This window comes from Hippoglossus stenolepis, chromosome 3, assembly GCF_022539355.2.
Source record: "Hippoglossus stenolepis isolate QCI-W04-F060 chromosome 3, HSTE1.2, whole genome shotgun sequence".
NCBI lineage: Eukaryota > Metazoa > Chordata > Actinopteri > Pleuronectiformes > Pleuronectidae > Hippoglossus > Hippoglossus stenolepis.
In genome coordinates, this window is record NC_061485.1 from 14,594,065 (window position 1) to 14,605,717 (window position 11,653).

At 40.6% G+C, this 11,653-nt stretch overlaps 2 protein-coding genes and 1 non-coding gene across 3 annotated transcripts; 1 reads left to right on the forward strand and 2 right to left on the reverse strand.

The window, feature by feature from the left end:
* The first annotated feature begins 1,528 nt into the window (after positions 1-1,528).
* ninj1 (ninjurin 1) lies at positions 1,529-7,182 on the forward strand. The gene is made up of 3 exons (XM_035152708.2): positions 1,529-1,706; positions 4,700-4,937; positions 6,199-7,182. Exons 1-3 carry the CDS (start codon positions 1,650-1,652, stop codon positions 6,336-6,338), a joined length of 435 nt encoding a protein of 144 aa, XP_035008599.1. The 5' UTR covers positions 1,529-1,649; the 3' UTR covers positions 6,339-7,182.
* A 2-nt stretch (positions 7,183-7,184) lies between these two features.
* Positions 7,185-11,370, reverse strand: card19 (caspase recruitment domain family, member 19). The gene is made up of 6 exons (XM_035152707.2): positions 11,278-11,370; positions 10,772-10,911; positions 9,609-9,765; positions 9,457-9,519; positions 9,231-9,296; positions 7,185-9,073 (listed from the first exon to the last, which is right to left on the reverse strand). Exons 1-6 carry the CDS (start codon positions 11,282-11,284, stop codon positions 8,964-8,966), a joined length of 543 nt encoding a protein of 180 aa, XP_035008598.1. The 5' UTR covers positions 11,285-11,370; the 3' UTR covers positions 7,185-8,963.
* Positions 7,969-8,096, reverse strand: LOC118105540. Its single transcript, XR_004695137.1, has one exon. It is a non-coding gene; the product is annotated as a U6atac minor spliceosomal RNA (small nuclear RNA).
* Positions 11,371-11,653: the final 283 nt, after the last annotated feature.

Below are 11,653 nucleotides of genomic sequence, written 5' to 3' on the forward strand. Positions count from 1 at the left end.
AATCTTAAAATACACAACCTCATCTTACAATATTCCCCATGTTGTATCATGATTTTTTTTAGCTCTTTATTTCGTTCTGCTACATCAAACTAATTTTGGGGTTGGTCAAAAGCATCCAATGTTTTTAAAGATGGACAAAGTGTCTCCACTTCCTCCCACTATCCAGAAATGAAGCTAAATTATCCTGGATACGAAGGCTGCCATCGTGTGCATTTGGAGCCACAGTCTGCACAATGAGGGATGGAGACACGGTATCGAGTTATGTTTCACGTTGTTTTTATAGCATCAAATAACGAATAAAAACCAAACGTATCAGAAACATATACACTTGAACAAACATCAGTGTGATAAGAACTAACTACAATGACAAACTATCTTTGGGAATTAATTATCTAATGTGTACTCTGACTTTAGTTTTAGTTGGCTCTATGGAGTAGGTGCTGCAGCCCTCAGGAAAAAGATTTATACAAAACACAATCAGAAACTGGACTGATATCATACAGAGGGGCTCTGGGTCCAAATATAACCTTTAGTATTATATATATATTATATATCAATTTGCCCTTTAATATTCACCTCCATCAAGGAGGTTATATTTTCACTTTGTTTGTCTGTCTTTCTTTAACATTGCAAGATAGGGTCTTTGTTTTGTTTGTGTTGGTTTCACCAATTTTCCAGGGAATAATTGACGGATCCTCTGAAATCTATGAGTGTGTGACATTTGGGGCAGCTTGGTTGAAGTTTAGGGGGCTGTTGGGCCTTGGTGGGGCTGTAATAGTTGTGTTAATGTTTTCCTTATGTGACGCAAATCCTTGAACAAAATGGTTTAATTAAACCATGACAAACCAAAGGGTGTTACACTGAGCATGTTGAGCCTATAATACATGTAATACCAAGTTAACAAGCTTGATGTCACTAAAGAGCCAAGTTAGACTGTACAAGCGTTGAGCACTGTGCACTGCTGCAGTCCACATGAAAGTGATGGCTTCACTTTTGGGGAGCTGACATGTCGTCCATTTTGATATCAGCTACAGTCAAAACTGAATTATTAAAAAATGCAACTTCCCTGAGGCCCAAACTGCGGAAGGTAAGATACATACAAAAAAGAAAAAGACCAGAAAATGAACTGGTGTGTTACAGAGGGGCTCTGGGTCAAAATGTAATTTGAAGACCTAAAATATCTCTGATTTTTTCGTGATCCATATCTTTGAACAAAAAGTTTGATTGAATTAGAACAAACCACAGGCTTGGTGTGGTTCCCTCTCCTAGCGTGTAATACCGTGTTACCAAGCATGGTGTCAGTAAGGAGTCATGTTACAGGCTGTCAGTCATCGTTGCGGTCCCAATGAAAACGAAGTCTGGACATTTACATGAGTTTCACGACGGTCTCAGACCCTCAGAAACAAATGAAGTCACAGTTTCCTCAGTGGTGTGTTGGTGATCTCACTTCCCTCTGGTCCTGCGCTGTGAGAGGACACAGGACAGTCCGGCCCCATGTTGGAGGGGCGGTAGTCTGCAGACACCCCCCTCCCTCCCTCCCTCCTGTCGTCACAGCTTTATAAACACTCTGCTGGAGCCTTGGACCACCGACTTTCCCACGCGATACATGACAAACCTTTGCTGGACACACGGCACCTTCCTCTAACAAGATGGCCACGGAGAGTTTGGAAATGAACGGGAATGCCGATCGAAACGGAGAAGCCGAGGTAAGAGGACAGAGGAGCTTCTTGTTCTGTATCGTTTAAACCTTCGCGAGTAACCGAGGCTGAGCCCGGGGTGAGTTCCCACATCGGAGCACCTCCAGGGGTTTCTCAGGAAATGTGGCTGCCTTTATTCCCCCTCCCACCATCCATTCAGACTCCTCCAGGTTTCATGTCAGCCAGCGCAACAATAATTCATGAAGCTCAAGTGACCGGTTAACAGCAGCAGCAGCGGGGCGTCAGGATTACAGCTCCAATAATCCAGGCTCATTTCAACACGAGCCCACTCATTCACAAAAGGCTCAGTTTACACATAATGACAGGGGGGGGGGGGCACTGGACCGTGTCTGGGTGCGTGTGTGGGTGCGATGGACGATCATTGTGCCGGCGTGTGACCCACATCCGAGACATGCTGTGACCAACGTGAGTTTAAACCGTGCCATGTTAACCTGGTCACACTCAAGAATACATAGACCCCATCTCCTCAACAATACATGTTTTTGTCTTGCGTTACAAAAGTAGGCAGCAGAGGGTACCCCAAAAAAAAGAGCAGACATGTTATACAACTCATAAAATAACAACAACAATAGTGATAATAATAATACATTCAATTTAGAACATCGAAGAACATCAATATATAACAACAGTAAACAATTAAATGCAGTTTGAATTGAAGATCACACAACATCACGGTTAACTGAAATAATGATTTAATGCTTAACAAGATTTCTATTCATAATAGTAACTATTGATAAAGTAGATTTCAAATTCATTTTATCTAAGCCATCACTGGAAAGCAGCATCCACAATAAGGGAAGTGCTCTCTATCATAAATCTTAGAATGGCAAGTGGTCTCTCTAATCTTGTGTCACTGGTTGAAACAAGGGTGATTCGTGTGAAATACACTTTTCTCAATGGAGCGTATAACTACAAAGCTGCTGCAGGCTGTTCCAGTTATTAGCTTAATATTAGTGTAGTATATATATGTGTAATATATATATAGATATATATTTGTACAGCACAAATGTGATAAGTGTGATGTAATTATATCTGTTTTGGTTTTGATCGGAGCATTTATTTTGATCAGATCTTTTTTTACAGGTTACAATGAGAAACAAATTGCAGCGCCAACCTGCTGCTCACTGATGTTTGTCAGTTTTAAGTGTTTATTTGTCGGGTCAGGGTCCTGCCCTTCATAGTGCTAAACACAATTAATCGATTAACCGAGAAGTTAACTGACAGAAAATTATAAATATTTCAAAAGTTATTGTCTTAATTCAATTCATTAACCTGTTGAGAAACATTAGCTTTTTTCAGCTCCTCATGTGTGACGATTTGAATTCACTAACTTAACTTCACTTGTTCATGAATACAAAAGTAAACATACAGAATGCAGTATACAGAAGGTATGTAGTAATGGTCTGGTAACAACGTTTAGTTAAAGACAATAATAATATCAAGTCAAATTTATTTTCAAAATAAAAAAGACATATAATTTCTCAGTGGACATTAGAAAGACACTCTTATTGAGCCGTAGATGGAGAAGTGGATAACAAAAGCTGAAAATGAAGCTGTTGCTGTTCATGAATTGAGAGAGGACAACAGGAAGTGACTCAATCTCATCTGCTGGTCGACCACAAGAGCACGATCTTTTTCCTCTGTGGCCTGGCAGATCTTCATACGTATAGATTTAGGAATGCGGTGTTGAACCTCAGTGCTTGATGTTGCCAACCTGGGCACAAGGGTGACATTGTTGGACTGCTTAACTCCACTGCACCCAGACGAAACACTGAACCCCGCACTAAGCTCATAATACACAGAAACTAGGGGCTCTGCATTGACCCTGGGTTTTATGGTGTTATTTCTGTAGTGTTTAACTGAACTTTTTACTACTTTCTTTGTCGGTCAACAAAAAGGGAAGGAAACTCTTGAACGCGACCTCTTCCTGAAAACATCAGCCAGTTCATAACATGACATTCTGCTCATGATCATTTTACACAAGGCTGCATTTTAAAAATTTATTTAGGAAGTAATTGTTGAATTTGGTATAATAATGTAGTAACATCAGGGATTGAATGAGCTTCATTATTGCGATAAGCATGTCCTGCAGATGCATCACGTACTTTTGAGCTTTGTTTTTATAGTTTGTGTCTTCACTTCACTTTTCCACAGAATGTGGGTGGAGGCCAGTTCAGCCTCCTCGTGTGTTACTGAGTAAAACATAACCTGGTCAGCTCGAAAAAAAGTTTTTGACAAATGTTTGTGACCTCTGACGGAACTCAGTGACCCGTTTGAATTAAGCCCCTTCAGATACTTTCACTTCCATTATTATCTGCCAGAGAAAAACATTCCCTGATTGCATAGTTTTGGGTTCTTTTCGTTTTATTGAGTTAGGGTCAGTTATACTAGAACTCAAATGGTTGAGGCAAAAACATGATACAAGCACAATTACTTTAATATTCACGCTAAATGGTATTACTACACAATTATCACACAGTATTAAAGTAAAATGTATATATATATATAAGGGAGCAAATCAAACTGCAGCATAAATTTCTTGAGTAGGTGACATCATACTTTCCACTCACTTATTTCCAGGAAATCCATGCTGACAGCAGTGAAGTACCAGCCATTCATTTTCTCCACGTTTAGGTTCCTAAGCACCATGTTTATCTATGTTTCAGGACAGAATAACAGACTTTGAATGAAAATTTAGTTTCCTCCCCACAGGACACGTATTGTGTTAGAGGAGGGCTGTTGAGTTTTTGAATAAAATTAAATAATTTACGGACAATTTACAAAATCTTCAGCTCACATTTGATTATTTTAAATGTTACAGAAATCTGCCATAAAAGAATATTGGATATAAATCTGAAATCCTCCTCTGACCTCCCTGAAAATGAACTATTAAACCCTCGGTAAGATAATATTTAGTCTCCCCTCTGTTTTAAGTTATCTCCCTGTGTCATACTGATGTCAGGGTTTGTGTCTGTGTCCAGGTGCCGCTGCGAGGCCGACTGAGGAGGGAAGAGGGACCCCTGAACATGAACCACTACGCCAATAAGAAGAGTGCGGCAGAGAGCATGCTGGACGTGGCTCTGCTCATGGCTAACGCCTCCCAGCTGAAGGCCGTGATGGAGCAAGGATCAGACTTCACCTTCTATGTGCCCCTCATTACTCTCATCAGCATCTCTCTCATCCTACAAATCTTAGTGGGCGTTATGCTCATCTTCATAGGTAAACTTGTTTGCCACTGCCTCATTTGTATTTATGCAAATTCCTACTCGTTCACACATGAGTTGTACAGAGAGTCGAGCCAAGTCAAGCTACACCACCACCCCTGCCTGGCTAACTCCTTATCTTATCCTAACAGAAATGCTTTTGTGATATGGAGCTGAGTTGAGTGAACCACAGCAGGAAGACACGCCTGTTAAGTCCCCTCGGCTGTCAGCTGTTTTCTATTTAATATATTTCTATATTAACTATTGGAAAAATATATTATGTCACAGGAGATTTCCACTTGGTACCCATGGCCGCCTGATTCAAATTCAAGTCACTTATGTTTACCTACAGAGGGACCTCTGCGTCTGCACCCAATCTGTTTGAACACCATCATGCTGGCTTGTGCTCCCTCTCGGCCACTGCATTCTTTCTAGATATGAAGTTCAACATGGTCATCCATCCACACAAAGAAACCTCAGTTCTCGGTTGTGGTTCCCCACAAAGATGATGTAAGCTACTAAATGCTATCAGAGCCGGGGCTAACATCGTAACGTGCCTAATTTCATGGGCACTTCCTGATTCCCTCGCATTTAGTTATAAGCCGTTTTCAGACATGAACTCTACAACAATACAGAAATCTTTGGAGTGTTCAGGTGAGGTGTGGCGCAGGAGGCAGAGGGAGGACATGGCGTATATGTGCTTTTGTTCACATCAACACCGGCGATGTGGTGCTCGCATCTTGTTGTGTTTCCAAGTTGACACATTTGTCGGTGTCTCCTATTCATACAACTCTCTTTCATCTTTCAGTTTTGCGCTCACACTCAGATTTCCGAGCTCCAGCTTCAGCTCTTATATCTCGTGATATCTCTGCTCTCGGATTTGTCATCTGCTCTTGGATTTTTTTTGTGCAACAAGTTTGTCAAATTTCCCCAACCAATAGAATACGTAGTTGCCTAGTGTTGACCAATGAAATCCCTCCACCCTTGAAGTGAAAGGAAGAAAGGATAGGGAAAAAAAAACCAAAAACCCCCATAGAAGTACAGACTTCTTCTCTGACTTCTTCTCAGTTCCTTTCTCAGACCAGTAAAGCATGTAATATGTTAATGGAGGAAGCTAACCATTTACCTGAGGCCACTACTGTCACATGCTGTTAATTTATGAGTCCTCAGTAATGATTTATTTACTGCTAATGTGAAACTTGATGCTGCCCCCTTGTGGGGAAAGGAGGTCACTCCTATTGTCTAATCCACTCTCGTGTTATTTCTCTTCCAACCAGTGAAGTGGAACCTGAACGATCAGAGCATGCACTACAAGCTGAACATCATGGAGAACATGGCCACGGCCTTCGTCTTCATTATAGTTGTCGTCAACGTCTTCATCACTGCGTTCGGTGTCCAGCGGCCCAACACAAGTTAATCATACTTGACTCTCCATGCCTTCAGATCAACTTGGTATGAATGGACCTCAGTATTATCCGTGCAAATGGACAGGATATTTACTCACCAAAATAAATGGCATACAGGTGCAGTCTGCAGCTCTGTCTCCCGGGCTTGAAGAGATCAAACATACCACAAGGATCAAGTGACATTCGTGTGTGTGTGTGTTGATGGAGTTCCCTTTGTCCCTAACCACTTCCACGGACATATGTGTGGTTTTTATTTCAAGTGGTTATTCACCCCTTCATTACCTCATATGCTCAGGTTACTGATGCAAATAATCAATTGCCTTTACTTATGAAACAAACATATCAGGAGCAAAGATACTGTGTGTGAGTCACAACCACTGTGAATGCTTCCTGGACAAAAAAAATCTAGAGTTATTTGGAAGTTTAGAAATTGTTGTTAGGAGCCTTATCTATGTGTTTGGTTTAGATGATTTGAAAAAACGTAGTCACCAAAGCATAATCCAAATGAAATCATGAACAGGGAGTGCGACAGGAGCCATCTTGGCTCTACCTCAGCTTGAGGCATTACATGACAGCTTCATAAAGGGAGCATATAGACTGATTAAATGAACCTTACTTTTTTTTTTATTTCTATGCAAGGTTTTGTGCGTAAAGTTAAAAACAGATTTCCAAGTTAATGATGGAATATTTGTTGATTTATGTATATATTGTACTTTGTCACTTTTAAGTTTTATATTTTTTATCACTATTTCAAAAAGTAGTTTCTTAGCTTTTGCTAAATGACCTTGTATCACTGTATCACACTCTATGTACTATTTCAAATGAGCTTTATAAATAAAATGATACAAACAAAAATGTTCTGTGTATTATTACCATGCATGTTTTTATTGTACAAAGACAAAAGTCGCAAATCATACAAATGATGGCACTTCTAAATTTAAGGCATTTTTTACACGACAAAACACACTGGATGTGACAAACAACTCTCAGGCACTGCTCAACGAGGAAACATGTCAATATTACCTTTTATAATTATTTTACCGAACAAGCTGCAAAATATTTCTTTAAAGTGTTTCTGATATTAAACTCCTGAAGATTAACCTGCGTCACATGGCTGGAGGACACGTTTTATCAAAGCACCAATGTGACAGTTTACGGTTACAACAAGAAAACCTTTTCACTCTTGAACGTTTGAATCAAATTGTTTACAAACAGCCTGAGAAATATCAACCAATGTTATTTACCTTCAATTAGGTGCTAATTCCTTTGCTTGCCCTTCTTTGTGGTTAAATAAGGTTTTTATCACAAACTAACTCACTTAAAAAAGAAAAAGGCACAACAACAAAAAATATCCACAGCAGAGGATGCAATATATAAACAAGATTTAAATGTGCTTTTTTTTAACCCTCACACACACACAGAGTTATTTAATTAAGGGAGATCGGTTAAATGCTTCCAGAGGCCAAGCGGAAAAACACCAGTTTTCCTGCTGGGCTGACTCAGCGGAAACAGAGACAAGGGGAAATACTCAGGAACGGTTTCCTGTTTCAAAGGGACGTGGTGAGAGATAAAGTTAAGAACTGTAAATGTAACATAGTGTGACGTCTGTTTAACATGAGTCCAGGTCAGAGGTGAATCAGATAAAAAACTTGGTTAGAGATGCCACGAAGTAGGTGGCAGTGCCTTAACCGTATATGTGTTGAAGACCACAAGGGCCTCTTCCATCCTTGTCAAGGGGAGTGCTAACCTTCTCTCCTTTCATACAACACAGTACTGTCATGGCGACAGACCGGTATTTATACAGGCGGGTTACACAACGTACCTCACTCATGGTGCATACTCTGGTTTTCATTCCTTCCGTCAACTACAACTCCGTTACGTTTGTTTTGACGTGTTAATCGATATTTAAGCTTCATTTTCACGATTATTCGATAGATTTATTGTGATTTTCTTTTGCTCGTCGCGCTACCCACAATGCACCGCGGCGACAGAGCGGGATATCATTGGTTGGAGCGACCACGTGACTGCAAATGCTTACAGGAATTCACGTGAAATCGGTATCCACCTCCTGTTCGATGTTGTTTCTGTCTATTCACATTTTTTTACGAGTAGATACTAACGGCGGGTTGTCGACAAGCTCTGATAGAACCAACGGAAGCCAGAGTAGGTTTGGTGCTGTAAGTTCGTCATCAGACCACAAGATGGCGGCCACGCTGCAAAACAATACTTTCAACAAAAGGTCTGGTCTCAGTCATAAGACCAAAATGCACGGAGGCTTATTTGTAGTGACAAACAGGTAACATGTTAATGTAGTAAAATGTACTATGCTAAGTATTAAACTAGTCTTATGCCTTATTATTTCACCGATACAATCAATAATTTATTGTGAAATAATTTGCTTCAAACCACATTTGAAGCTTGAAGTGGTGATGAATCGATTAATCTCCTTGCATTTGTTCTGATAACTAAACAGACATAGACACGAGAGGAAAGAGGAGCAAAGTGACGACTGTAACACAACAATCTATACATTTGTGCGTAAAACTTACGGAAATAAAATAAAGTGTACTGGGCTTTGGTGAATGTAATTCATTAGAGCAGAACGGCTGAGGCACCTGGAGTGAAGGAGTCACCGCCTAAATCATGCGGCTTGCTTCTGTGTACCAAATAAGAACCTCCTGAGCATTTTTTTTCAAACCCAGCGCAGCCATCCCCAGGGCCCGACTGCCTCCGGACACTTTAGCTTCTATAGGAAAAAACAACAACTTTCTTAATAACTCTTAAATTTAAAGCATGGAGTGCAATTACATTTTCAACAACATGCATCGACGTATTTGATCCAAACATGTAAAAAAATACTGACAATATCAGATCATTCAAATTGGAATTGAAAAGCAACTCACCACTGTAGTAATACAGTAAAGCCATTCCCACGGCAACACTGAAACAGCCCAGAAAGAAGAGGGGACCTGGAAACACCAAACAATGGGAATGTTATTGTTTATCTGCCGTAATCACATTTTTTTTATTTTTATATTTGACTATTGGAGGTGAACACTAAACCATCCACAGATTTAATTCTTGTAAGAAATATATTTTTTAAACATTTCTTTTACTTGCAGATTTTACCTCTGTTGTTCATGTCATATCTCTGTTGGTAGACTCGTGGTTTTGCAAGTGGATCCAATGAATCTGGAGGCAGAACAGATTGGTAATGAAGTAACGATACGTACCTCAGTGAGATCACACACGATATTAACATGATGTTTTTAGGGCCTGACCTCTCAGTCGGAGCCGTGTGGGCAAGCTGTAGTACAACTCCTCCACATGCAGGTGGAGGGCTCTGTAAAACTCCTTGCAGGCCTCCTCGCCTTTCCCCTGAAGGTCTGTCAGGAGCTCACCCAGCCTGACACTGGTGGGCACGTCCAAGTTTCGGAACTGGATCAAAATAACAGTGAATATTATAAGAGGCTGTTTTTGATCCAAACATGCTCGGGTGCTTACAGACACAGGAGCTTGTACCAGGTCCTCTGGGTGAATTCAGAGCAAACAGCTCCATTGGAATTCGATTTTTAACTTTAGTCTTTTCTAGAAAATATTTGACTTTTTATTTGATGCCTTCCCATTCTATTAGTAAATAATGTGTTTTTTTCCCCCATTAAATGTATCTCACAGCTTCTGTTACCTCCACCACGGAGGTTATGTTTTCATCTGCTTTATTTGTTTGTTAGCAGGATTACACAAAAACTACTCAACAGATTTCTATGAATCCTCACGGAGGGGTGAGACATGACCCCAAAACAGTGCAAGATGGGGAGGTTTTCAACATTTCCGTCGATCTCTCAGAGAATAATTCATGGATCTTGATGAAACAAACCATGCATGTGTAGGGGACTGATATTTATGAGTGAGTGCAATTTGGTGCAAACTAAAATCCAGATCAAGTAATTTAATAGTGGTTTCATGAGGGGACTGTTGGGCCTTGGTGGAGGTTTGGGTTCTACTGCGAGTCTAGTTACTTTTGGAATTGATGCTGCAAAGACCTACGATACTTTTACAAAGTATGATTAATTACTGATTGAACTGCAACATAAATACAATTTAACTATTGCATGCTGCTTGCAAGTTATTACTCCAGTAATAATAATCACTGGTCACACTGTATATATTCTGATAACACTGTGTACATTATTTCTTTGTTATTTCCATTTCCATTGCATGTTTACTTAATATTACTTTGACTGATTTCTATTTTTTGGGCTGCAAATGTTGTGGCACTAATAGAGGAGTATCTCATCTTACATGGACGAACAGGGTACTGTTACTACAAATAAACAAAAGGACATGTTGCCACAGTAGTTTGCAGTAGTGGAGGTCACATCTCCCACTGCAGTGTAACTTCTGGGCTCTCGTGCCTCTCGGGGGTCCTGGAGGACGGACTCACCCTGGTGGCCTCCTTGTCAGAGAGGATCTGGGGGTAGATCCTGTTGAGCTGCAGGATGAGCTTGTCCACCCGCTCAGTGTCCAGCCTGCGGTCCGATCTGAGGAAGGAGCTGTCCTCCAGCAGCTGCTCGTGAAAACTGTCTGTACACAGGCACCACGGGGGGAATAACACCAACAGCAATTTAGCAGGAGTCTCATATATAAATACAGACAATACAACGTGGACGTGGACTGGGGCTGTTTCGACCGAACCCTCCATGATCACTGAACTCGCTATTGACAGTAAACTGGAGGAGAGTCTTCCTGCGGACAAACGCACAGTTTAGGAAACTTCTCCCAAAGCGCAACAGGACTTGCAATGAGAACGCGGCGAACATTCCTGCTCGTCGGTGCCACAGACACCGACTGCAACTGGCTGGAGGAACTTAAAGTGAAGCGAGAGCCCAAATACGAGGTTTTATAAGAGCAGGTTTCTTTTCAAAGACGTTTAGATAAAGACGAACCAACCTCCCATTGTAGAGTCCCTTCTGTCCTTTGTGTGGACACGCCCTCTGACGTCACCGCGCTGCCGGGTACGTCAACAGCTTCAGGAAAAAAAACTTTCACCGGAAACATGATTTCACCCTCAAACAAGGCGATCACTTATAATTATGTTTCTTTTTGTTGTTGTTGGTCCTCTCAGCCAAGTTTTATACAGATGTATTGGAATTTATCATTTCATACTGAAGATTATATCTATATGTTAATTGAATTGCAGTTTTATTGTATTTGATTGAGCAGATATACAATTTTCACATTAATTTCCCCCCAATAAAATATCTTCTAATAGAAATTGATCTTTGCATGTAGACCTGTAGAAAAAACTATGTTGTTACTTATTATT

Excerpts from the sequence above, each read along its gene's own strand:
- card19 (XM_035152707.2), bottom strand. Across the intron at positions 9,520-9,608 it reads CACACGGCTCCGACTGAGAG|ATTCATTGGATCCACTTGCA; the intron begins GTCAGGCCCTAA and ends TTCTGCCTCCAG. Across the intron at positions 9,074-9,230 it reads TTTACTGTATTACTACAGTG|AAGCTAAAGTGTCCGGAGGC; the intron begins GTGAGTTGCTTT and ends TTTTTCCTATAG.
- ninj1 (XM_035152708.2), top strand. The coding sequence starts at position 1,650 with ATGGCCACGGAGAGTTTGGAAATGAACGGGAATGCCGATCGAAACGGA. Across the intron at positions 1,707-4,699 it reads ATCGAAACGGAGAAGCCGAG|GTGCCGCTGCGAGGCCGACT; the intron begins GTAAGAGGACAG and ends GTCTGTGTCCAG. Across the intron at positions 4,938-6,198 it reads CGTTATGCTCATCTTCATAG|TGAAGTGGAACCTGAACGAT; the intron begins GTAAACTTGTTT and ends TCTTCCAACCAG.